At 44.7% G+C, this 27,789-nt stretch overlaps 1 protein-coding gene across 3 annotated transcripts; it reads left to right on the plus strand.

Moving 5' to 3' along the window:
* Positions 1–27,773, plus strand: LOC119025528 (protein FAM124A). 3 transcript variants are annotated; one of them, XM_037109159.1, is made up of 4 exons: positions 1–273; positions 6,299–6,330; positions 20,675–21,459; positions 26,725–27,773. In XM_037109159.1, the coding sequence occupies exons 1-4, from the start codon at positions 218–220 to the stop codon at positions 27,535–27,537; spliced, it is 1,686 nt and encodes a 561-aa protein (XP_036965054.1). In that variant the 5' UTR covers positions 1–217; the 3' UTR covers positions 27,538–27,773. The 3 variants fall into 3 exon arrangements, with proteins under 3 accessions (XP_036965054.1, XP_036965055.1, XP_036965056.1); XM_037109160.1 differs by having other exon boundaries at positions 20,684–21,459; XM_037109161.1 differs by having other exon boundaries at positions 3–273; positions 20,693–21,459.
* The last annotated feature ends 16 nt before the right edge of the window (positions 27,774–27,789 follow it).

Raw genomic sequence — 27,789 nt, forward strand, 5'->3', positions numbered from 1 at the left:
GCAGCAGCCAGTCAATCAGTCAGTCAGTCAGCAGCCTGTTGCACCAGCCAGGGAACGGACCGGGCGCCTGTCAGCAGCCAGGAGTCCCAGCAGCTCGTTCACACTCTTTAAAGTGTGATTTCTGAACCGGGCCGCGTCTTTGAACGCCACTTTTTTTACTGGGTACGTCACGGCTTTGTAAGATTGCAGCTCAGTGCGGCTGAGTCGAGCCTGTGAGATGGAGAAAAGCTCAGCAGAAGATGACTGCGTGGATTCAGGAGCCGAGACCGGAGGGTGAGTGGAGTACAGATGAAATGCTCCTAAATGTTGTTTCCTCAAGGCGTGAGTCACAGATCCAGACTTTTTAAATAAAGGAGTAGCAGTTTCATGTAGGCTGAAACTTAGGTGGCCCACATATAGCCGATAACACTCCTGTTGCGCTCTCAGACGCCAATGTGTGATTTTTATGCAGGCTGTTAGGCGACACCATGTGTTGTGTGGAGGAAGTGTGTTCACATTTGAGAGAGTGAACGTGAAATGTGAGAAATCACACTACAAGACCCTCACCTCGTCGGAGAGGCAAGAAAGCATTAAACTGAGCGTTTTTTAAATGAACCTCGATGCGCAGCAGAGTGCCATGTACTCTGTGTTGCAGCAGAAGTGACACACGTCTGTCATGCATCAACTGGGCTCCTCGTCACTCATTGGTTATTGTGTTGTTATTGTGTGCTGACTTTGTTGGCCGAGGCTTGTTGTGATCTGACCGTTCAGCAGAAAGTTCATCAGCAGTCTTCATGAGAGAGCAGTCACGCTGCAGATGACAGCTGAGTGACCGTTTTGTTCCCTCTGTTTTCAGCCTGTAGACAGAGATGAGCCTCTGCTCCTGCTGCTGCGGTATGTCACCACTGTGTGTAGTGTTGTGGTAGTGGAGTGTTTGTGTGTGGGTGTGTGTGTTTTAGTGACAGACCATTGAACCCCACCCCTCTGAACACATCATAACAACTAAGGTGTGTTTTTAAGAGTCGTATTTACTTCACCATAAAAATCTGATGATGTCATTTAGACCATATATAATGTACACGTCATGTCTGGATTATTGTTTCTTTGTGTTTGTGTCTGTGAACTCCCTCGACAGGCTGTCATGGAAGGAAGAATAGTTATAACTTACAGATAACATGCACACATCTCATATTTTATTATTTGGAAAAGACTGGATGTTACTGATCCGGTGGTGCCCAGCCTCTTAGTTCCTCTCTAGGCATGAGATCATTCAGTTTGAGTCCTGTATAATTCTGGCACTAGCGAAAGTATCGTTTATTCTCAGAGTACACTGCTTGTTAAATGTGCCCGGTTTCTTTGTTGTCCCCAGGAAGATCAGTGTCCAAAGTTAAAAACAAGGCAGACTGAAGCCAGACAAACAACATAAAAGACATGTTTATGTTTGAGGTGCAATTTGTGAGAAAAGTAGATTTTTGATTCTCATTCCCAACTGTGGGAGAAGAACTTATGGGAGAAGTAATGTGGCATCAGGACATCAGTGCAGCTCTTGTCAGAAGCCCTTTTCACACAGAGACTCTGCATCATTGCTGCAGTGGAGGGTTAAAGCCGCTCCAGTGTGTCAGGTCACACAGCATGCTGGCGTTGTGGAACATGTTTCCTCCGGTTTCCACCTGTTAATCTAAACATGTATCCGCCAACTGTTTATAATCATATGGATGCGGTTATAATGTGGTGTGAGACCCTGACCCACCATGCATCCTGGAAAGTGACAAGATTACATTATTTGCTCTACGTTACATAATTACATAATCACCATCAGCACACAGCAGACCCTGTCTGGCTCTCACTCACAAGGAGGGATGCTGTTTTCTGGAGGAAAGTTCACTGAAGCCTCCATCAGGAGGGCTCACGGTGAGGGAGAACAGTTTCCAGAGACAGTAATTACAACAGCACAATAGTGGAAGGTTACAAACACATGGTGAGTTCAAGTTTTTTGCACTAAATCACGTCGCATAATCACCACTATTCAGCTGCAGGAGCTGCTGGCTCCTCTGTCGGGAACAGACACTGTTTTTTTGGGCAGAAATGTGACGAAGAGTTGGTAGGACAGACGCTTTTCCATGTGTGGGCATGGCAGTTTTTTCCTCATATTGCTTGTCAAAGACAATACCAGTTACCACATTACTGTTGTTGGGTCATGTCACGTTGCTTTGTGGGACATTTCTCTTTTATTTGCTGAGTGAAGGATCTGTTTAGTTGTCAGACTGTAAACACCAGCAGACTGATCCACGCTGCACACTCTGCTGCTCCTCTGATGCTACCTCCAGAGGTACATCAGAGCTGCAGCAAAACTGTCCCTCCCCACTCTGCATCATGATTTCTGCACTGAAAGGTGAATGGGACTAGAGTCACCTGGGAGGGAGCGTGCAGCTCATGAGCCTTGATCAGGAAGCAAACACCACAATGAGAGTGTGTGTTTGACCGGATCAGCAGGAGGGAGCCCTGTGGAGCGAGCTGCCATGAGAGGAAAAGCCGGGACGTCCAGCTGGTAACAGAGAGCCTCCACCTCCCTCAGGTCACACAGCCTCCACCTCTGTTCTGCTTCCCGTTCAGCTCCCACATCCACTGTTTTCAGTCCATCTCTGCTGTTAAATGTGATACTGAATAACAGGTCACTTACACTGACAAGACCACGGGGAACTATCATAAACTCTACGTGTCTCCAGACGAATGCTAATGTGTGCTAACATGTTCACCATAACCGCATCAACCAAACATACATGAGTGTCTCTCCTGCAAGTTTTCCTCACCTGCAGACGGTTCATTAAAGTGAGATAAACTAGAGACTGTTTATTGAAGGGCAGACACTTCCAACAAATACCTGGCAGGTGATCCATCGGTCCATCAGCGTCTATCATGGGCTAACTTAAACCAATCAGGAGACCACGACCAGTAAATGAAACTCTGGGAGCCAGCCGGGAAAAGGGTGAAAACAAGTTTTCCATCAAGAAAATCCTCAAGTCCTGTTCTTTGCTCTTCTTTTACACAAAGACGAAACAATAACTGTGGTTCACGCACCATCTTTGACCATCAGTCCGCATCACCCTCTTTAAACACGACAGCCACTTCCCTCAGACACATCCAGACCTCCTTCACTGCAGAGGCAGCACGCCATCAAATGCTCGTATGAGTCACTATTTGGAGCAGATATATGTATGCATGTGGACTGAGTCTCTCCCTCCCTCTACTTCCACCTCCACCCTCATCCAATGAGAGACACCTGAGTGTGTCCAGCTCTCCCCTCACACTGACTCAGAGCCCATCAGGTCTCCTGTGTGCAGGACTGAGCCGCTGCCAGTCTTCGCTTCACTTCATGTTTATTGTCTTTGGACGGACATGAAACGAGGCCGCGTGGTCCGGCGGGGAGAGCCAGGCCGAGATCCTCGGCGGCTCTGCAGCCAAACACTCACACCCGAGGGAGCCGTCAGAACAGACCTGTGGCTCCACACACCACCACCTCCGACTCTGCTCCAGAGTCATAAACATTAGCAGAGAGAGTTTTTCTCCTCTTTTTCCACATTTTGACATTTGTCTGTGATCACGCAGGGACAGTTTATGTGCTTCACTCTGTCCTGCAGCGGGATCCTTCCGCTCGTTTATTATCCGCTCTGTATATTTGTCTCTTCCTCTGCATTCCCCCATCATCTCTTCTTCTAACCTCTCGAAGCTCACCTTCTTCTTCTTCTTCCCACACTCACATCCATTCCTCTCCTCACAGAGCTAATGCCTGTTAGTTAGATTGATGACCTCCTGCTGCAGGAAACACACTGGTCCCTCTGTTTCCTGCTGTCCTGTAGCTCTGATTAGTTTAGAGACGGACTCACAGAGTGTGTGTGTGTGTGTGTGTGTGTGTGTGTGTGTGTGTGTGTGTGTGTGTGTGTGTGTGTGTGGAGGAACAGCGGTTGTCTGGTTGTCAGCTGACTCCTGTGGGACTAATAATCTCAGGAGGTGTAGTATGAGCTGAGGTTGACTTACAGCCTGTGTCAGATGCAGGTTGTCCACTCCCTTACTCTTGTTGTATCACACACTAATCTTTATTTTAATTGCATAAAATGTATGAATTCCTTCTCTAATGGATGGAGATCAGGTGAACTGAGTTCTACTTCAGCAGTTGATGGATGGGAGCGTTGGATTTGACTGAGTGTATGTGTGCATGTCAGTGTCTCCCAAGGAGCTCGAGCAGTGTCCCTCTCATGAGCATTAATCATGCTGAGAACAGACGTTTGCTCAGCAGTCGGATCAGAATCATCCACACCATTATGACATATAGTATGTTTGTTTGATGGATAAAAAAAAAGATGTTTACAGGACAATTTCTGATGGTTACGCGATGTTAACTGTTGAGGAACAATCTGACTGCCCAGCGCCAATCTAACAGGTCCATAGGTGCATCAGAGGTGACAGGTGGGAGGTGTAGGTTTGTTTTGTTTTCATTTGGACAATACTTGACTAGCTGTTTCCTCCATCCCAGACGTTGTGCTAAGCTAAGCTAATCACGTCCAGCCTGTGGCTACAACTCTGTATTCACGCACTGGGACTCCCCTAAAACCTTGGCATTTCATCCAGATGTGCACGGTTTTGCAGGACGTGGTAGTCTGGGCACACGTTGGTTTTTAAACATTTTGTTATTTAATGTCACATATGTGCACGGAAGATGATATTCTGCCATGCTGGGTGGTCTTACGAGATGTTTTCTGGCTGGAAAAGTAGGTCGTCATCGACACAAGTAGGCGATAAAACTATTCGGTACTCGGTTACTGAAATGATGTGCTGGCCGAGTGGATGAGACTATGTCTTATCATCCCCACCTCCCATGTGTGTTTAGTCTGCGTGCTCCTGGTCTTCCCTGCCATTTCGTCTTCAATCCTTTGTAGTGTCCCATCATTCTCCCACTGATAGGTTTCCTAGTGTTCTTCACCCTGGTGTTCAGACCTGACTTTTGCCTCTGCCTGGTCCCTTTTTTGCATGTTTGCTACATTGACTGTTCTCCTGTGTACAGAATTCTCTTCAGAGAAAGACTGCCTTTTTTTCTGGAAAAAGTTGAAGCGTCTCACATTGTGCACTTTGGATTATGTCTAGTGTGTCAGGCGCAGGATGTGAGGCGCCACTCTTGGGCAAAATACCCAATGCCAAAAGAATGGGAAGAACTGTTAAACCACACGTTATTCCAAGATGGTTACCCTCACCGGCAGCGGTGAAGTCACAGCCATTGAATCATTATTGTCTTTAGGAGAAAGTGGACACTGTGTTTGAGCCTGGGGCACCATTTAAGATACAGAGATTTGATCGTACAGCAGCTGAATATTTTAATGTGTTAATATCGGGTTTATTTACATGGAACCGACAGTGACGGTGACTTTCAGCCATGTTTCCAGCAGTTTGTTGGCTCTTCTGTACTTCTTTATATCATCGCTGTCAGACACCTCCGCTGCAGAACTGCAACACGGAGGCTGACGTGAATGTTTGTTATGACTCAGTAGCTTGAGATAGGACTTGAGTGCAGCATTACTATACATAACACTCTTTTAACGCTTGCAATGAAAGCAAATGTTTAACTGTTCCTTTAAGTAAAGCAACGACACCAGTTCATTACACGTAAATGTCCTGCATTCAAAATCAGGTTTTTTCTGATATTTACTTTTCCTCATGTTTCAAAAAGATATGAATTATTACATAACACTCTTTATCAGTATGTTATATCATTATGTATATTATAGTGTTAGGGTTAGGGTTATTGTTGTGGCTGATGCATGAATGTTTCAGCAGCATTTTTTAATGATTGGGATCAGGCCCACGTTCATGACTTTAGATACAGTGGACATGTCATATGTTGGGAAATGTGTTGAAATCTGCAAACATACTAGTGAGTAAAGCAAATGTTAAAAGATCTAAAATATGGTGGAATGCAGCACAAGTAGCATAAAATCCAAACAGAAGTATGTGACCGTTTTCCTGCAGCACAGTGTTTTTGTAGTTCTGGTATTACAGACAGTAAATGTCTGTGTTTTATCCCTTTAGATAGAAACCACTGTGACATGCCTGTGTGCATTCTTGGTGACCTCTCCAGCTGGACCTCTCCTTCTGTTTAGCCAGATGTCAGCACTTTATTTGAAATAGGAGTGTGTCATCCTGTAAATCATGTGGACTGTACCTCATACTGTAATATAAACTCCTGTCTCCTCTCACTGCTTCTCGTCCCGACTCTCCCTCTGCCTCTCTCCCTCTCGCTCTTTTTCCTCTTTTCTGTCCTCCTCTGCAGGTCTGATTACAGTCCCTTGTCCTCAACGAGCAGTAAGTAAACCAGCAGCGACACAAAAACACACAGATCAGGCGCCCCCGGACTTTATCTCCCTAATACACACTGACACAATAAATCCACTCACAGGAGGATTTTGTGTGTGACTTACAGCAGATTTTAGGGAGGATTCTCTGTATGGACTGTTTTGGGGTTTTTTTCCATCTTCCAAGTTAGTCGACCCACTTACTGCGACAATACGACACGCTTTACATTGTGCACATGGTTGGAAATCACGAGTGGAAAACATTTGCGAAAGGAAAGTCAAAACACACTGAAAAGCTTTGGAAAGGACATACATTTCAAACAAATCTAAATTTATTCTTAGTGTGCTGCAAAAAATGTCAAACAGTGTTTTTCCCTCTAAGTGAATCAGTTGTGTACGATTTTTCCGAGGCTCTTTCAGATTTCGACGCGTCGACGTTAAGCATGAAGTTTGTACAGTGTGGCTCGGAGACTAAATCAGCTTCCTACAACACAAGATGAACTTCGGACCAGCTGCTTAATGTTGCGTGTTGTGCAGTTTTGTGTGTATGATTGTGAGGATGTGTGTGTCCAGAGGTCATGGCCTCCCACTGCAGACCTTTCACAATGGGAGGATTAGTTTATATCCAATATTAGCCCATTAATCTAGTCTACAGGAAGTGTGTTATCCCATCAGCACCACGCCCGCAAGTCAGGAAGCATAGGACCACCACACTCACACACACACGTGCACACACACACTCACACACACACACACACACACACACACAGTGATCCAGCAGTTTCCCGTGACTCTCCAGTATCAGATGAGCTTGTGCCCAGCATTGTCTCTGTCTCTGCTGGAGGTCAGGAGGACTGGAACAAAACAGAGCAGGCAAAAAAACCCAACAGTTCTTGATTCTGCCTGTGCAGAACTCAGATTGACTTGACAATCACATTTAGACCTTACTGGGTGTCAGAATGAATACATGTGTGGCTGCCAGCTGTCTGTCCACATCAGATGTAGCTCTGATCAGCAGTCATTCTATAGATATGCACAATGTTATGTTGAACCGCCAGTAAGCGTAGTTACCCACTGATGAGAAGAACCTGCTGACTAATCACACACTCTGACACCAGTTGAGCTTTTTAGTAGTTGTGGTTTAGTAACTGTGGTTTAAAGGGTTGTTTCGCTCTGATAACAGAAAAATACTATAAATATTTCCTGTCTGTTCTCTGAACTCTTACTGTGGTGGTATCTGCTCACAGGGAGGTCAGAGGTTGTCAGATATTTTTGATGTCACCCCAAAACAATGGAGGTAATAAATGGGATTTTGTTAACTGGGCAACTGTTATATTTTGTCCACACAGCATGCCATCAACAGCTTCATGAGGGTGACTTTCTTTTTATAGAAATTGAAAGTACTTCTGTGAGATCCGGGGATTATCCAGCTACAAAGATTTGGCTCTTGGAAGCCTCAAAAGTTTGGCAGATTATGTAACACTGGGATCTAAATTTGTGAACATGGTGCATCACACTGCATGTAACCATAGCTGTTGATGCTACGCACTATGAACACTGGACCTAGCCACGTGTTAAACTTTGAACACAATCGTTTCACTGTACCGTTTTCTACAGTAAGTGGCTGTTGTGATCAGTGCAGGGATACACTCTGCAGACTCGATGAAGGGCTGTGGCATTTTTTAGTCGTATTCATCAGATCCCACTCCTGTTGGAAAAAAAACCAAAACATTTTAATGGATGAAGCTTCTTCTCCAGATGTTATTCTCAGTAGTCTCGGAGTAGCTGGATGAGCTTCCTGAATCTAATCCCTAAAATGGCTTCAAAGCTTGTATTCATCATCTTCTGCTGGCGTGTCTGTTGTTTTCACCTTAAAGAAAAGATTCAAGTTAGAGCCTTCAAGTTACTAAAATGCTGAGTGAAATACAAGTGTGCATAATGGCGCATGAGGATTTTAGTTAGGAGGACAACTAATTGTTCTTTGTCTAATACAGGGTCAGAGACTGAGTATATGAAAACATCCACAGCTAACAGACAGAGAGAAAGCAGCAGCCGCGTTTCATTTGTCAAACTGAGACTAATGATGGCCACAGAAAGGACAGGCAGGACAGATGGATGCAAACTGCTGTGGTGACAGTGTCCAAAGATGTGAAAGGATGAAAGAGACGTCCTCTCTGTCTCAGCGCTGTGTGTGGCTCCTTTTTGTCCTCCATGTGTGAGTTCATGTCTGCCTGTGTTCGCTGATCAGTTCATTTGCAGCATCAGTCTGCCTCCACAGAGGTATATTTAGGTTCTGCTAGAGAGGGTTCTCATGTTTGTACAGGTGGTGTTAACCCCTGACCTTTGACCTCAGCTCAGACCAAGCCATAAGCCCCCTGGAGACAGACTGATATCAGCCTGCTGGAGGTTATACTCTCCTGTAGGTCTTGTTGGTGGAACAGAAACTGGAGAATTCAGACGACTCATCCTCAGTCTGAAACTGAAACTACATCAATAAGTGTGAAGCATTCAGACGTGTGTGTGACTGTGAGCCACCGGGAGCCTCCACCGTTGCTGCTGAGGGTGAAGCATCTGACAGTAAGTCAGCCTCTCTTAGCCTAGCCATGCTGCTACAGTCTGATGAAAATCAAAACATTGTCTAATTTAGTCAGACTTGCTTCTGTCAACAGAAAAATGCCAGTGGGCTGAGCAAAAATGAGCTCATAAGATTTTGTGAAACAGCTCAAAGTCCCCATGAAGTCAATGATGCGGCATGATGTTCATTCCACGCTATTGGCTGCTGCCTGTTTTTACTGGAAACACATGACTATTGCAAATAAAAATAGTTCTTTATTAGAAGTTTCATGGGGACTTGAGGTGGAATCTTAACCAAAATAATATCTTAAACTTTTAAATAAAGGATTTTAGTTCAAACATTAAGAAATTAGTTATGTTAAAGTGATGTCAAAGTTGTCATTGTGCTGTGCTGCAGAGATGTCTACTGAAGTTACCTCACCTCTGGTTTGGTCCAAATAAATCCTCATTTCACAGAGTAAGATGTGACAATATTCTGTCTCTGCATACCGTTATCACCTGCTGCTGATGACCGGATCTTTCTCTCTCCTCTCCTGCTCCCGCCTGCCGTGTCTTCTCATCCCTGGAGTCACAGTCCTGGTCAGAGCTGCTGTAAATCACCTCTGTACTGTATCCATCCCAGTCCCAGATTGGTTGCCCAAACTGGGGTGATCCCATCACTGTTGCCTGTGGTGACCCTCTCCACTGTGATCCGAGGTTATGGTCCAGGCAGACATCTGTCAGCTAATAGGACCACTAACTCCTTGGCTAGTGAACTGAACTAATTCCCTGATCTTATCTAGCTCTAGCCAAGTTTAGTTAGTAAAAAGCAGCGGTTGCCAGTTGCTGTGGTAATAAGCTGCCCCCTATAGTTTGAGGGCCACCTTTGTATCCTGGCTATATTTTACAAATTACACCTTTAAAGTCTATACATCTTCTTACATCTTCATCTTACATCTTCATTTTAGCTAACTTTCCTGTTTTACAGTGAGTGATCCCCTCGCTCCCTCACTTTGTCACCACAGTTGCATGACTCCTTTCTTTTATTTTTTTCTTCAGCTCTCTTTGCCGCTTTCTTTTCTTGAAGCGGTTTCCATCGTTAGGCCTGTCTGGTATAACTGGATTTGGTAGCTGTCCCAGTTCCACCACTGGGCGGTAAATGGGAGGATCCTGCTCTCTGTGCGTTCACGAGCAGACAGATGGAGTTCTCTGTCCAGATTTAATAAAGTGGTAAGGGATACCAGAACATTTTTTCTCTTTTGCTGCATGAGCAGGTGGAGAGACATGTGTTACTGACCAAACACTGTAACGGTGATTACTGTTGGAATATAGAGTTGTTTAACACTTATTCCATCACAAATACGTCACTTACTGTCACTTTTATCTTGTTAAAAGTCACATAAATATAAAAAATTGCATGTCTAGTCATGTAGGAGACATTTATTAGATTGTAAAGGTGAGTGATTTTAAGGAGATAAAAAAAAAAAAAATTAAAGTTCTCACTCACTGTGGTTTCTGCAGTGTTGAAGATTGAAACCAGTTGAGAAAACGGAACAAATGACTGTCTGTCTGTTTCCAACATTAGTGCCGCACCACAGCCACTTCTGCATGAGGAACATTTATCTGAAACCTCTGTGGAGTTTTGTATTTGTATGGGCTCTCAAAGGTTCATGGATGCGGAGACTTCTGCAGTGGTGTTTGTCAGTCAGAGTCGAAGTTGAGGAGTGTAATTGTTGGGTAGAATTTCATGCAGCAGAAGTGACAGGAGATGAAATGGTGAGTGGAACATGTCTGCCATCTGCAGCTGGCATGTGCAGCATCACTGAGTCCCGCCCCACATCATCAAACAGCCTCACTGTCTGTTGGTTACAGCGGATCAGCGTCCATTCAGCCCGACTGACCTGTGACCCTGCCCCAAATGTTTTTCTGTGTGTGTGTACATGTATGAGACGGAGGGGGTGGGCTGTCAGAGTGATGAATGTTGTGAGACCAGAAGGAGGGAGAGGTCAGACTGGAACAACACAAACAGCCAGACACAAATACATAAAGCGACGTAACCAGACTGCAGGATGACACGCATGATTTGTCACACTCAAACGTACACTAAATAAACTGTAGATGAATTTATTAGTCGCAGATGTAGACTCATGGAAGTTCACACCACAGCCAGCAACCAGAATTGAAAAACTTGGGATGAGCGATTAAAGGAAATCATGAGACGGACTGAGGGAGTCCAACTTCTGCAGGTGACTGTAAGCAGGACCGCAACTGTGAAAACATTTTTATCAGATTTCAAAACAGTGAATGAATAAGACGTGCTTCAGCATATTAAAACACTCAGTGAGTCTTTAATGTCTGAGGATTGATGGCAGGCCAACAGAAGCCTGGAGTCGCCACTTGATGTTGTGGCTTTATATTCAGGCTCTGTCACCAGCAGATGTTTGCTCGCTGACGTGAACACATGTATACCGTGTGCAGGAGTAGATGTGTCTCTTGGTCACTTGAGTGTATAAGCATGACATGGTATCAAACCTAAATACATTCTGAGTACAGAATAGTTGTTACTGAATGCTTGGGCAGATCTTCAGACTTGTTTGTTTCATTTAATTACAAAATGCACAATGTAAAATACTCTGAGGACAAAATCTGCTGAAAATGATCAATAATTATGTCATCATAAAAATATCTTGTTTTGTCTGCATATCACAGCACTAATACACTTTGTTTCCTTTGGATGCTTCGCGATAAAAGCAGCCAGTGGATTCGCAGGTTAACCCTTTGGATGTGAAATGTTTGGGTTTCATTTGCTTCGTGCAGCTGTGAAGCAGCTGTTGGACAGTGAGCAGTGAACACAGAGGCTGATATCGATTAGCTCTAATTACAAACGGCAAGACTGGAGCTTTTGTGAATTAGGAAACAATTACAGTCACATTTACGAAGGCGACAGCCAGCAGCAATGAAAACCACTGAAGAGGTATTTACAGTATATTGGCTGGTTATTGCTGTGAAGCTGCAGATGACTGGTGGTGAATAGTATCAGTACTGGGGTTATAATGTGTATCTCAGGTCATGTAAAATGAAGTGAAACACTTAGCTCATTCAGACTGAGGCCCTGCTCTTGTTACTTGGGCTCAGACAGTCAGCAGAGTTGGACCACCAGGAATGGTTATACCATGTGGTAATACCAATATGCCATGTGTGTGCAAGTTACTCCAGATCCCCTCTCCCGAATGTGTACATGAGCCGCACTGTGAGCCAGGCAGTGGACTAAATACCAGTGAGAGTTTGACTTCCTCTCTAAAACTATTCAAGGTCTGTGGTTTTGAGTTAGAACTCACTGAACATCATGCGGATGTGTGGAACTCTCTCCACCCAGGCATGTGCTAACTGGAGTTCATAGAGTGGAGTCCACCAGTCAAACCGCTGTTTGTTTTAATGTAAAACTAGTCTTTCATCACAGATATGTTTGAGTGAAAATGTCCATGAATGTCACCTTATCTCAGTATTGGGTTTGTCCCCTTTTATGCACTCGAGCGGCATGGACTCCACAAGCTAGTGTAAAACCTCATGTTATCCAGCAAGATCTGACAGGTGTGATGTCACAGACTGCTTGTCTGTTTCAGTCTTCAGGTGCTCCCATAAGTGTTGGACGGGGTTGAGGTCAGGTGACTGTTGAGGATAGTCCATGACAGTCAGGACTACTTGGTCTAATTTGGTTGCCGGGTCATTCTGTCAAAGCTGTGAGGTGTGTTAGCGCTCATTTTTACATGTAAATAAACTTCCGTCACATTCAAGCTGTTCCCAGACAAGTCAAACGAACATCTGCAGAGCTGGTAGAAAGGTGCAGGATAAACGTATCTCTCATTTTTAAAAACATTCTTGATTGTGAATCGATAATTTAACAATGTTTGTTGGGTCCAAATTTTTTAGTTTATATCTGTGTCAGCCAATAGTGAGCTAGCAACGTTAGCGTTAGTGACATTAGCTGCAACAAACTGACCACTCGTGGGGACAGATGATTGGTTGACCAGCAGTGTTGTGACACACTTGTTGTGGCTGAATGTGATCAGTAACACCTCTAATCTCTCTCCGTTTGGCAGTATACTGGAGCCTTTAATAAAGCTGGAGTTTGTGGAGACTTTCCCATGCTGGCACACTGGTGTGATGTGTTTTACGTCGACCAGAAAAGATGGATTCTCTAGAGCTGAAGCTGAAACCGTAACGGTTTCTTTTTAACACGTCAACAGTGTTGCTGCACTTCCTGCCAGAAGGGGGGAGAGAAAAAGTTCTGTACAGCAGGTTTAAGATTCAAATATTACGTTGTACTATTATTTGTGTTTTTGTTAAGAGTTGATACAAAGTATTTCTTTTCTAGGGTTTGAATAAAAGCTAAGAGTCAGTTTACTTCTTCTGCTAACGGCTCCCAGCAAAAACAGTGACGGAGCCATGGAATATACGTGATGGAGCCATGTCCTCACGGTGACTTCACTTCGTGTCAGACAGTTACGGCTCTGTTTTAACTGGAGTTACATCCAGGTAACCTCTGTTCCTTCAGAGACTACTGCCACGCAGTCATGTGTTCACATTGTTTCGCTGAGTGTAACAGTGACATGGGTGTTACTGAATAAGAGAAATCTAAGTCGTCTCTCCTCAGCGTCACTCGTGTTGTCGTCACACTCAACTATCTCACCTGGCATTGGAAAGCACAAGCGGCCAATCACAACACATTCCCACTGGGCGTCTTTGTAGGAGCCATACTTAGCTTCAGCAGATAAATCACAACAAACAGCACAACTCTACGAGTGTTTGTGTTTCAAAACATATATGTTGAGCTCAGTATGAGCTTCGGCATGCTCGTATGCTCGTATGAACACCGAGACAGTGGGGACGATGACGCACATGTCTGTGTCAGAAGGACAGAGCCGAGGATCCTTTCACAAGCCAAACCTCTCTCAGTGTGTCAGCCAAACCACTTTCAGCACAATCCATTCGAACAGCACCTGATGCATCAAGGACCACCCATAACAGCTCAGCGCACACACATAGTATATGGCGTACGAGCTCCAGGCCGTGCGATAAGACAGCTTGGATTAAGTGCTACCATATGTGCGTCCCTGCAGAGTAAGTGTTGGACTGTGAGGCTGCGATGGCAGCGAACATGCTGCAGTCAGCTGTGTGTTCATGTTTATGTGAAGCAGCTCTGTGTGTCTGACTTGTTGTGGTTCCCTCATCACGAGGAGTTAGTGAGTGTGTTCTCACTAAATGTCAGCGGAGTCACGGTGAAATATGTTTTCACTCCAGCACAATATAGGGCTTTAAAATGAGCACACGGCTCAAGTTTGAACTTGAGTCGTTTAAACAAAGACCCGAGCTGGAACCAACAGGGACTGGAGTCCGTCCACCTCCAATTTATATTGAATCTAATGAGGTCTGAGTTGGGTTCTGTTGTATTGCTGCATTGTGTGTCACATCTTGGACATGAACGGCCTCAAACACACCTAAAAGGCAGCATTTTCTCTTGAAAGCTGTTGTAGGCTTATTTCAGATCTTATGTTTTGTCCCACAGGATCAGTATACCACACAGTCAGCATCCAAACACTGACACAGTGTCGATGTGTAAAATTAGAGATAAATAAGTAAATAAATAAGGATGCACCTCTTCAGACCAAGCTGTCATGTCCCACGTCTGTTGAGACAGTGAAGGTCACATGACATCATGAACTTGGACTGTCTCCGTTGACTGGCTTTGGTCTCCTCGGTAAGCCTCCCCGTCTAATCTTTCCCACCACAGTCTGTCGTAACCCATCCGATCTAATTGTCAAGTTTGCAACCAGCAGCAGTTTGAAGCTGCACATTTTGATCTAAAAGCTTTTATGTTGTGTGAGACTTCAGTGTTGGCGACGGACCCACTTTACTGTCTCAGCGTCTCTGTGCCGTCTCTGGGAACTGCTTGAATGATCGGGCTGATTGATTCTATATTTTTCAGTAATTACAGTAATTATTAGTCTTTACAGTCATTCTGAGTCCTCCTCTTACATCCTCCTGGTTCTTACTGAAATGTTGGATCTTAAATAAATCTTTAAATTGTCTTTGTTTATCTGTACACTGCTGGCCACTGTAGTTTCTTGCAAACTTGATGTAAACATTAGTAAATGGTGCATTTGTTTCTAGACTTGAGTATTTCCAGCAGCATGCTGGTGAATGAATTTAAAACTACTGTAGAGTGACTATAATCTTTTTTAATAATACCAATTCATCAAATGATAATGTAAAAGGCTTAGAGTGATGCACCTACAGAGAATTATCAACTCAACATGCAGTTACCCTCGACTTTACAGAGTTTTACAGCCAACTTCAGCACGTTGTTTTGCTCTTTGGGCAAGATTTACTGTTTTGGTCCAGGTGCTGGATCTGGGATTGTTCTGAGACTTATTTGGAACAAGTTTGCTTTACCACAGGCATGAGAGCCACCGTAGAGCCACATCATTCAGTCGCTGTATACATCTCCAGTTTCCCAACACTGTGATCTGGTGGACTACATCAACTCTATGCAAGTGTTTCTCCTGGGTTTGCGTGAAGCAACCAAACATGACTGGTCCTCAAACCACTGTCGCTTCAATCAGAGAAGATATTCAAAATCTTTTGTTTACTCTCTCATGGATCAGTCAGAACACGCTACAGTAGCTCTGGTTTTTGTGTGTGGTCATGTGCAGTTTTAGTTGAGCCTTGGTCAGGATAGCTCCGCCCCCAGCCTATAATGTCAGCAGTTCTTTGTTCTAGACCAGCAAATTGTTGGTGCCATTCAGGAGCCAGTTTCCCTGGCCGTGAGCACAGAACTGGTTCCAGAGTAGGCAGTGGGTCTGAACCAGCAGCGGAACCTCCTTGGTCGAAAATGTGTAGTAATGTTGCTTTGAGCTGCAGTCTCTGAAAACGCCACAGCACTCCACCTGCTCAGCACCAAACAGCACGCAGCACAGTTGGGACTAGCTGTGGAACACTGGGAATTGAATAATTCTACATTACCACAAGTATCTTTTTATCCATTATGTTCTGTACAAGAGAAACTTCATATTGTATCCAACCCCATCGGCTGATAGGCTGTTATATTGGTATATTAGTGTACAGGAGACTGTACATCTGAGTCAGATGTAAACTTCTGTGTTTGCTCTGTGTTTTATAATGATGAAAAGTAAGTAGTTAAGATTTTATTGAACTTACAGGGCTGAAACATTTGAGTTTCCTTGGCAGCAGCCACGGTGACGTACCAGAGCAGGAACTCCATCCTTTTTCTTTTCTTTTCACCAGACGACAACAAGGGGCCCCGTCTTGAATTTCCTCCTTTAGTTATTTTGACTTATGCTGAGGGCCAAGCCTGCTAAAGCTGCGACTGCGAACACACTCTCACACACACACACACACCACACACACACAAAGAGTCAGAGGCCTGAGTTGAGTTTTCGCTGCTAATCACTCTCATATGTGCAGGGGCCACTTGAAGGCGCGTCGTCATGTGTATGTATGGCTGTGAGCATGTGCTGCTGGTTAAACAGATAGAGAAGGTAAAGAAAAGATTCTGTTCAGTTCTGTCTATAAATGTGTGCAAATTGGCGTGTATGTGCGTGTATGTGTGTGTTGAGGAGGGCTGTGTCCATGTGTGAGTGTGTTTGCAGTAAGTGGAGTCAGTACATCAGCTTGAGTTTGAAGACCGGAGTGGATTAAGAGCTTAGAGACACACTCCTCAGAGCTTTACACCCACACCCCTTCAGTCCTTTTACAGGACTGGGGTGACCTAATCTCTCATTTATTCTCCTCTGTGCCAGCCTCACAGTAACCCTTAGTGCAGGAGGAGAGCACCAGCTTCAATGTGCATAACTTTCATGTCTCTGTTTGGAACGAGCACCTGACTGTAGTAGACAGAAAGAGGCCGAGTATGTTAAGGCAGCAGGGAGGAAGCACCTAGATGATGTTTACAGCACAGCTGAAGGCCCCGTCTATCATTAATGACACATCACACCAGCTCTACCCTGACAATGAGCTGCTACCCTCAGGGCAATATTACTTACTGTGTGTGTGTGTGTGTGCGTGCGTGCGTGTGTGCGTGCGTGCGTGTGTGTGTGTGCGTGCATGCGTGTGTGTGTGTGTGTGTGTGTGTGTGTGTGTGTGTGTGTTAGAGGTAAGATCGGGCCTAAAAAATCCAGCCGGACCCGACCCAGGCCCGCAGGCATTAAAGCCCGACCCAGCCCAAGCCCGACCAATTAACTTGATTTGCAGGCCCGAGCCCGAAGCAAACCCGAAATTTCAAGATTACGTTCACGAAATGTCCGCAAAGCCGTGCGCAAAGCGTGCTCTTGCTCTGCGCCTCCTGTTTAGTAGTAGTTATATAGCAATTACCTTACAGCGCCGCCTTCTCTGTTTTATCCAAATTATTTATTTACAACAAGTATTCCTTAGTTTAGTATCCACACATCGTTTTAGTATACATTTTTATAAACATATATTTATTTTTAAAAAAGTCTGCGAGAGAGAAGCCCGAGCCCGACCCGATGGTGCGTGCGTGTGCGTGCGTATGTGCATGTGTGTTACAGAACAATGTGCTGTAACGTAAATACCCTTACAGATCCCTATCATCCCTGTGTTTGGTGTCTTGATGTCGGGGAGACAGACATTGATTCTAATTGGATCAAGCGGTCTTTATTGAGTGTGTTGCCGCGCGTGTGTGTGAGTGTGCGTCAGGACGTCTGTGCCCTGGCATCCAGCTTTGACCTGCTGTGGGTTCGTCTTGATCCCGCTGTACTTATCTCTTCAGACGCACTGAGCCACATGACGACACTGTGTTGATGGCATCGTATCGCGGGCGAATCCAACATTGTATCTGCTGCTGATTGGTTCTGATTCGTCGGATCTGTTTAAGGTTCAAGTTATGAAGAAAATCAATTGCTGACATTCACATAACTTAATTTGCTTGCAAGGAAAATGTCTCTCAGGCAAGTTATGAAAAACTAACAAATGTTTGACTAATCAGATTGTCAAATGTAGAAAGTAATGCTGCTGCCTGTAACAGCTCTCTATATGACTGCCAGTTTACCTGACCATCAGGACACATCCAGATTCTGTCTCCCACATGTTCCATATTGTAATTCTGCAGTCTTGTTCTCTTCTGTGCAAAAAGATTTATAACATTTCTGTCCATCCAAGAAGACAGATCCCTCCTCTGGTGCTGCTCCTCAGGGGTTTTGTACAATGCAGGTTTTCCATGTCTGAATTGAGGCACCATTTATTCCAAGGTTCAACTCCCCAAACATTCTTTTGGTTTTCATATATATACATTAAAGGAACAGTTCACCCAAGAAGTGAAATTCAGTCATTATCAATTGGCATTCTCACCTGAAGTAGCTGGGCACTTGTTTAAAACATAAACAAACAACCAAAACAACATAAAATGGCTCCAGACAGCTCCTCTCCGGTCTCTGGAAGCCCAGAGATCTCAAACTGATCAGAAAAGACTTTATTTACGCCCTTTTTAAGCTCTTTGCTGTGGCTGCAGAGCTAAATAATGTCTTTTCAGATCAGTTTGTGACCTCAGGGCTTTAGGAAACTTGGATTACAGCAGACATTTGATGTTTTTTGGTTGTTTTTTCCATATTAAAAGAAGTCACGAACTCCTTCAGTTGCGTAGGAGAATTCTACATCACTGTTTTGCTGTGAAGCTCCAGAAATGTTTGTGGACTACACAACTTCACCTGACTTTCCATAAGCAGGGGGGGAGGAGACGATGACTGGATTTTACTGTTTGGTTGAATTGTTTCTTTAAAGGTCTAACACACTGTTCAAGTACATAAATATATCTAGTGTACACTCGCAGTAGTCTCAACTGCAGCCTGAAAATATTAACAAATCATTTCTTTCAAAACTGTCAGTCCAAACCTGTTCATAGATCTGAAGGATAATCTCAGAGCATCCTGATCCAAACATGTTTTCATTGTTCAACCTCATTGAAACAATTCTGAGGAAGCAAATCACTTTTCAGAGATTCCCAGAAGAGATCACACAACACTAGGGAATGATTCAAATCTGACAAGATTTGCACATTTCGCACCAGCTGTCACTGGCTGAGGTGTTTTGAATGCATGTTGTGTCACCCTCCTGTGTCACCCTCCTGTGTCACCCTCTGGCCCCTGAGCTGTTCCACCTTTAAGCACTGCTTCCTTGTAACTGGATCTTAACATTTGTAAAATGTCATCTCTTTGGTCAAGTAGAAAGTGTCCTTTTGCAAAGGCCAGCAGGACTCATGAGACTGAACCTGTCCCTGTTTGGCCTCTCTGTTTCATGGAGGGATTCAGTCTGTGGTGCTGCAGACAAGAGGACTGTGTTTCCTTTCCCAAACTGCCTCAAAGCTGAGACAAAATGGGACAAGTCCCCCGAGAAGTGAGATAAAGACCAGAGGAAAAGAAGTCCAGAAAGAAAGAAGGAGAAGACATGGAGATGAGGAGATACAGCAGGAGTGTGGACATGTAACATGAAGAATAAAAACACAGGATGAATATGAGAAAGTCTGGAACGTTCAGTGTAGCTGTGTCGTACCTGAGCAGGGTGCTGAGCTGATCCAGGTCAGGAGTTCAGGGGGAGGCCACACCTGAATGCATCGCTCCCGCTGTGGTCTGGAACATTCCTCTGGGCTTCAGTAATGACCTCCTAATGGCACTAATGAGCCTCCACGGAGGAGCCCTGCTCCACATGGGTCTGCTGGAGCAGAGGGGGGGAGGAGGGGGAGAGGGGGGAGAAAGGCAAACACACAGAGACTCTGCGTTATCGCCGCAACGAAGCCTTACCTTTACTCTGCCTTTGTGTCCACACTGAACGAAGCAGCACCAGTTTAGAGCCGCTCCATTGTCCACCTGTTAATCTAATTATGTGTCCATTGACTGTTTATAATCATATGGATGCAGTTATAATGTGTTGTGATTGAGACCCCAACCCACCAATAGTTCCTGGAAAGTGACAAAGTATTGTTTATTGCTCTAAATACATAATTACATGCTCCCTATCAATCACTCGCAGGCACTGATTGCTGATTTCTGATTTCTGGGGGAAAGTTCACTGAAGTCTCGCTCAGGAGAGCTGGCTGACTGTTGTTTTTTCAATACAAGTTGCCAGAAACAGTAACTACAACAACACAATAGTGGGCGACAAATACATGGTGAGTTCAAGGACAGACAGGATGACAGATGCTTTTCCACGTATGGATGCGGTACTTTCTTCCTCATATCAGATGCTGAATACACTACCTGCTAACACATTACTGTTGTTTGGTCCTGTCATGTTGCTTTGTGGGTTGAAGTGTGGGACATTTGCATTTTATTCAATGACGGAAGGCTCTGTTTAGCTGTCAGACTGTGAACACCATCAGACCTCTAGCTTTTCCAATCACACAAGGGAATGGTAGAAAGTTAGGTTAAATCTGGATGAGTGGGTCCTCCTGTCAGGGAGAGTTAAAATCGTGATCAACTTGTCTTCATCCAGAGAACAGAGATGCCAGTATTTCGTGTCCTCTGACTTTCATTTCTGAATTTCACATGACCTTTGACTGCCAGATCCAACCCTTACTCTACCCTCAACCATACCTCCATCATACTTTCTGTGCCAGGACCAGGATCTTTAATTCAGGCTTACTTTGCACACCTGAAACAATGTCTAGTTTGGTTTTCTCAGTTTCAACTAGCTGATTATAACTGTCTCTCTTCTTCATGTCTTCCTCACCCCACCTCTCTTCTTGCCCTCCCCGCCCTCTCCCATCTGTGTTGATGCTGTTGTCTGTGGAGGTGAGTTATCCATGGGTGAGCTCCAGGATCCCTTCCTCGTCAGCATCCACCTCATCGCCGACCCCGGCCAGGGAAAGTTTCTGCAGCGTGCTGCTGATGCAGTCCTGTCGTGGGTCCACCCTGAGCTGCAGCTGTTCAAAGTCTCAGAGCGTGCCTCCGTCTCCCAGCGGCCTCGGCCCAAGCACCATCAGAACGGCAGCCTAGGTGCTGCCTGCCAGCCGGCCCTGGCGGTCATCCTCTTCCTGCAGGATGCTTACGGTGGCGAGGAGCAAATACTGATGCTGCACCACATCCTGCAGAGGCCGCCTTGGCGCTACCACCACACCGAGCAAGTCAGTAATGGCCGGCGGATGCTGCCGCTGACGCCATGCAGTCAGGACTTCTTCACTCTCTCTCCCGGCACACCGCTCTGGGCCGTGCGGCAGGTTCATTATGGGAAAGAGATCGTGCGATTTACTGTTTACTGCCAACATGAGAATTATGTGGACATGGTGCGGCTGTACAAGCTGCTGCTTCAGCGCAGGGTGGCACAGAAGAAGGAGGACTTCTGCTTCTTTGTGGTGTACTCCAATCCGGACATGGAGATCCAGCTGTCGTTTAAGAGGCTCCCGCGAGGTCAGAGTCCAGTGGCGCTGGAGTCAGCGGTGATGGAGGTGAGGGTACGAGATGTCGGGGCGCTGGTGCCCCTGCTGCCGCACCCCTGCAGTCCAATCAGCGAGGTCCGCTGGCAGACAGAGGACTACGACGGAAACAAGATCCTGCTGCAGGTGAGACTTTTTCCATCAACACTAGCTTTTTCACTCACTCTTGGAAGTTTCCATGACACTGAAATTCTATTGGGGGCCATAATTAGCATTATTTAAAAAATATATATATATATAAAAAATAAATAATTGCAACTCAAGCCAAATTACTCTGCCGTTATTTAAGAAAATATCTCAAACACTACTTTACTTTGGATGAATTTGGATGAAAAGTTAGCCCATGGGTCAGAGAACAAGTGATTTAGTTTTGGTACCACAGGGCCTTTTATAAACAACTTAACACTGCTCTGAACTCCTTTAAATATCAGTTAAAGTTTGATTATGTTCATTCCATCTATTGTTAAAAAAACAGCACTGAATTGTCAGTCAGAGCACTGCAGGCATCTTGTTACAGGACAAAGTAACCACAGAAAGAACAGAGTCTGACTGGCTCAGTCTACGATCTGTAAAACAAACAGGGCAAAAAGTCAGAGAGAGGGGAAGCAAGAACAAACTGGTTCGGAGAGGGATGTTAGACTGATCCTGCAGCCAAAAACAACTAATTCATGCAGCAGACAAGACAGAGCAGCACCGAGACTCTTTAATCCCACCGTCCAACCAACTTTCAGTCAGACTGTAGAAAGTTTGCATGTCTCACAATAATCCCACAAAGATGTATGCCATCAGAAAAAGTACACACACACACACACACACACACACACACACACACACACACACACACGCACACACTGGTCGTTGTTTGGAGGGTATCAGTTTCAGAGGGGGGGGGTGTCCAGGCTGTGGCAGATCAGTAGTTTTGAAGCCGATTAAGCAGCAGTCCATTACCGGGATTGGAAGGGAAACAATAAGCTAATCTGCCATGACAATGGACCATATGCTGCCACCTGGCCTCAAGTCATGTGCCGCTCCACGCTGTGGCACAGGGGATTACTCTGTGTCAGTGGTCGGGGGGGTTTCACCATGTCTCACATCAAGCAGTTTGAGGATCGGCTCTGTATGGTACATATAAAGCTTCAGCAGCAGCCTTTTAGCTTATCTTAGCACGGGGACTGGAAACAGCTCATTAGAATGCTTCATTAAACTCTGCAGCAGGTCAAAGCTTCAGCTGTTAGCGCACTGTCAGATTTGAAGCTTTATGGTTGGTTTGTTTCACAGCTAAGAGCACCTTGGGAGTTCTAATTGACTGTTTTGTACTTCTTTTATGAAAGAAAAATGGAATGGAAACTTTGTTGTAAACTTTTGCTGTCATGGCCTCTTATTGACATTTTTCATCATCAGTTAATCCATTCATCTATTATTTTCTACATTTATCTAAATGTCAGTGGATGGTTAATATGCCAGTTGTGATTTGCCCAAACTGCCCGTGATCTTAGGACCCCATCATGTATAATAGAACAGCAGCAAATGGCCCCATTTTAGCCTGTGTTTGACAAAGTGTTGAACCTCGCCTCATCCTGAACATCATGTCATAACACCCTCACCTGTTGCCACTGAGCCTTTTCACAAGGGGAACGCTCCAAACAGCTGTTTCTTTCACACTCTGTTGATGCTCCAGTCCCAACGTGTTTGAATCATGATATATCCAGGATATATTTACAAAAGTCATGAAGTTGATGAGGCATAACATTCAATATATTGTCTCTGTACTGTAATCTATTGATTGTATGTCAAAACAGATTAGTTAATTATGTGTTTTTTTTAGGTCTTACACAGGGGACCGACTAATTTTATTCACATGGACATGTGTCCATTTGTGCTGTATTTGGCTCACTGAGGTCAGAACTCTGGCTGACCCTGCTTATCCCCAGATAACTAAATCTTACGAGAGTGAGGGTCTGATCATCGCCATGTCAACAACCTCATTACCCAGCACCCCCTGCTGCGGCTCCTCGGCAGCATTGTAGCACATTGCCCTAACGGAAAACACTGGACAGATCCTGTCACGGCGCATTAGCAGACAGAGGAACACGCTTTCACCCACACATGCACGCAAAATGACTGGAGTAGATAACACACACGGTCACACAAACAACAACACAAATAGCGTGTGTTGTTGTTTGTGTATCTTTAGAGATTTCACCAAAAACAGCTGTTGACATGTTGAGGAAACCTAAACAGCTGATAATGAAAAGAAGCAGTCTGGACGTCACCCAGTGTTTGTCCACAGGATCAGGTCCTGAGAGAGCTGGTCTCAATCAGCAGAGAGGCCACGCCACTAGACACATTAACAGGTGTCCCTTTAACCAGCTCCACTCTGTTGCCATGGAGACACTCTATCAACAATCAACAGCTTCACTGTGCTGTATTCTATTTTGTGTTGTTCAATGAGTTGGCTTGAATGTTGTGCAAACGATCCACAAAGAACGAATCCCACTGACTTCAGTGACGCTGATATCTGTGATTTTGGTCTCAGTACAACCAAGCGGATTGCCATGAAACTGGGTACACACACACATGCAAACACATACACACACATGCAAACACGCACACACACATTGTTGTGGCGATCCAAAGACATTTCATATAGCGCCACCTGGAGGCACCGTATGAAAATAGATGGTTGTCACACAATTTACAATTGACTATGTTTAAAGAATCTATTATATGTTACTATATTTAAGTTTATAAAAACATTTCTACTGTTTTCATATTATATAAAAGACACAGTACATACATACATATATATGTGTATATATGTATATATATGTATATATATATATGTATATATATATATATATATATATATATATATATATATATATATATATATATATATATATATATATATATTCATTTATTAATTTTCATATATTCAGTTCAAATAAATGTCTATAGTTTTGAGATTCCCATCAGATTCAACTTTGCAGAAAAGATGATTTCTTTACATAAAAACAATCCATAGTCAAAGAACTTCAGTGCAGAAAAGCAGAAAACTCTCATACTGAAGGAGCAGATGTTTCATTTCCTTTTGTGTGAAGTCCTCGTGTGATGAATCTGTGATGATGCATCTGGATTTAAAGTTACATGCTCTTTATAACTATTCCTGTCCTTCATGATTGGAGAGAACATTTATTAATCTCCGTCATCTTGGAAATAACAGTCTCGAGGCTGCAGTCTTGAAAGTCGCCGCTGCTGTTTGTATTGTCTGGTTGAAAAGGCGGCTGGCAGAGCACAGAAACATGGAGAAACCATCAGCCGTGAGAGGAGGAGGAGGAGGAGCGGTGCATGTTAAAAATGGGGAGAGAAGGACAACATGGATGAGAAAGTGATGTGAATACTGCAGCAGCTGCCTGATATGTGAAAAAAAGTGTATTTTCTGTATATTTCTGTGTTTGTCACAGTAGAGGGGAATTCACCATATTGGTCTTGCAGACCTGCTGCTGTGTGGATGATCATCAGACTGCAGAGTTGTGGTTTTCAGCAGCAGTCTGTACTCTGAGTGGAGGTGCGATACACATGGGGCTCCTCCGGATGCTGATGATTTCTCCAGCTGCCGGTGTCGATTCATAAAGTGTCCTGGCTGAGAACAGGGAGCATGTGGGGGCTTTCTGAACCCCTTTTTTGGTTCCCTCATACCTTCTCCTGTCCCTGTGCTGCCTACATGTAGCGGGAGGCCTGCTCCCCTGCAGGGAGAGGTTAATATTTATGAATAGTACCTCATTTCTCTGTGACCCCTGTGACCTCATGGTTAACTACCTTTGAGGGAGGACAACAAAGACGGGAGAGTTACGGTGCAACAGCAGCTTCTACAAACAAGAAAAATATGTGGCCAAAAAAATCAAAAGTTCTTTTAGGTTGAAAAAGATGAATTATTTTTTATTCCAAAGCTCTAACCGTCTAACTGACATTGCTATTACCCACAAAAACAAAGAACAGTGTCAGCGAGATTACTATTCATCTCTTCTAGTGTGGCAGACTTCCTTCTTTAATACACTTTGGTGGCGATGACGACTTTTTACATGACTTTATGAGATTATTTGTGTTGAATCCCGCAGACTTTTTTCCTCCTCCCTTGAGCCCTTGTGAAACATGTATTGCAAATAGTTATAGTGTTGTCTTCCACTGTAACAACATTGTGCCAACTACTGTATGGGGGTACTGTACAATAGTGCTATAGTTAATCATTGATTATCTCTCTGACATTTAATAATAAGAAATGAAATATCACAGCTCATGGTTTACCACATCTGTCAGTGAAGAACCAAACCATGCAACAACAACTGTTCTGATTGTTCGGAGGAAAGATGAGGGTTAAATTGTATGGTATCCTCTTATCGACTGGTCAGATGAGTGGTGGTATTAATACATAAACTTCCTTGATGTAAAATAGGCCTAAACACATGTGGCGTATTCAACAATGAGATTTATGAAACAGAATCAGAGGATTGCACAGCCTTTAAAATCTGATGCTAAGAATGTGTGTGCATATTTTGGCCTTTGTGTGTACACACAGTTTACCTTTGCACAATGTTTCATTATATACAAGATCTGTCCTCTTAAAACCAGGCTTACTCAACTTGTTTCAATAACTTTCTAAAATCAAGAGTAATTATTAGTATTACTGGGTTGCTGGAGTCTTTTACTATCAGAGAGCCTTTTAACAGCAGACAGTTTCACATGTGACAGCAGGAAAAGCACAGCTGTAATCAGTAACGTTAATGAGAAGTGCAATCCATTTGGATGAGCCACTTCCAAGGCCTGCTCTGTATGCTGGCTCAGTGTCAGGGCTTACTGAGACACTTCGTGGAGCCAGCGTTAATGTGATTGGTTCCATCTGTGCTTCTCCTGTGATGGCAAGTCAAGGTATAGCTTTTTTTCAGTCAGACTAATTAGATTGAATGAGTTTTGCAGCAAAACATAAAATTCATGTTTTAATGTGAAAAAGATAAAGGTTCTGTTTTCTGATACTGTCCATTGCTGCAGCTCCTCCGTTCCTCCTCTGTCCGTCTGAGCCGTCTTCAGCTCCTGTCTCTTTAAGAAAAGCCCTGTCTGCTCTGATTGGCCAGCTCTCACGGGCCTGAGCTGATACCGCCCACCATGTTGCGGCATCACTGTTTATGTATCCACGGCTGTGCTGGAGGCTTGGCTAAAGGCAGTATCGCTTCAATAAGTGACATAGTCAGGCTTTCATCTTTCTGAAGAACAGATGAGATATAATCACCCTAAAATACAAGACAAGACTTTGTTGCAGTCTTCCTCTGGTAAGTCCTCTGATTTAAATAAACTTGACAGTCTATATTCTCATCGTTTTCTTGTCTTCCTGCTCAGGTCCAGGCTGCACACTTCGGATACCAACACGATCCCTGTCATGCATCATCATCCCTCACTGAATCAGCCTCGGCTCCATCCACATTCACCCGCAACGCCGCCTCCTACAGGCAGCGTCGGCACCACCACCACCACCACCACCGGGCGACGTCCCGTCTCAGAGTCCACCAGAGCCCCCACAGCCCCCACCCTCTGGCCTGCGAGGAGCTGGACGAGCAGTGGGCAGAGCGGCACCACCCGGACAGGAGCCAGTGGAGGGGCCACCGGTCCGACTCCCTCTTCTCTCTACCCAACCTCGGCTCAGCCAGCTCCCGCTCCACCTGCTCCTCTCCTGGGCCATCTCCCAGCCCCCACCACAGGAGCCACTCCCTCAACAGAAGCCACTCCCTCATGCCGCCCTTCAGGCTCAACGTGGACGCTCTGGTCGGGGCCGAGGAGACGGACGTTGACACGGGGGACAAAGTAAATCCAGGCAGTGCTGTGGACCTCACAGTGGTGTCTGCGTACATCAAAACCAGCCTGCCACAAATGTCTCGGCCATTATCGGCACCACCAGAAGACATCGGACCCTCCCTCTCTCCTGGCATCCCAGAGAAAGCCTACAAAGCGGCAACACTGGGCCGGACTCCACACAGCTTCACCACCAACGCCCCCTCTGGCATGTCGGGGTTACGTGTCCAAAGCACCAGTGTGAACACGAGTGCATCTCCGTCACTGAGCGATGTGTCCATGAACCAGTCAGACAGCTGCAGCATCATCAGTGCACCAGTGGCGGACAAAGACGAAGACGAGGACCAAGAATTCTACATTTGATGTGTAGTTAGAAGCCGAGACTCGCAGCTCCACTCCGCCCCCTGGTGTCTGATAGGTAAACTAACAGTGAGCACAAACTGTATCTCATGTTCTCATGTATTTGTAAAGGTTTTGCATGTAGATTAAAGCTTTGTAAATGTCAGGTTATATATAAGTACGTGGAATTACAATCACATAACTGTACAGAAACACTATTCAATAAACTTTTTTTTCTTCCTCGTAACACTTTAAGGTAATCTTAGTGCCCCATTT

Source organism: Acanthopagrus latus, chromosome 9 (assembly GCF_904848185.1).
Source record: "Acanthopagrus latus isolate v.2019 chromosome 9, fAcaLat1.1, whole genome shotgun sequence".
In the NCBI taxonomy this organism is placed as follows: domain Eukaryota; kingdom Metazoa; phylum Chordata; class Actinopteri; order Spariformes; family Sparidae; genus Acanthopagrus; species Acanthopagrus latus.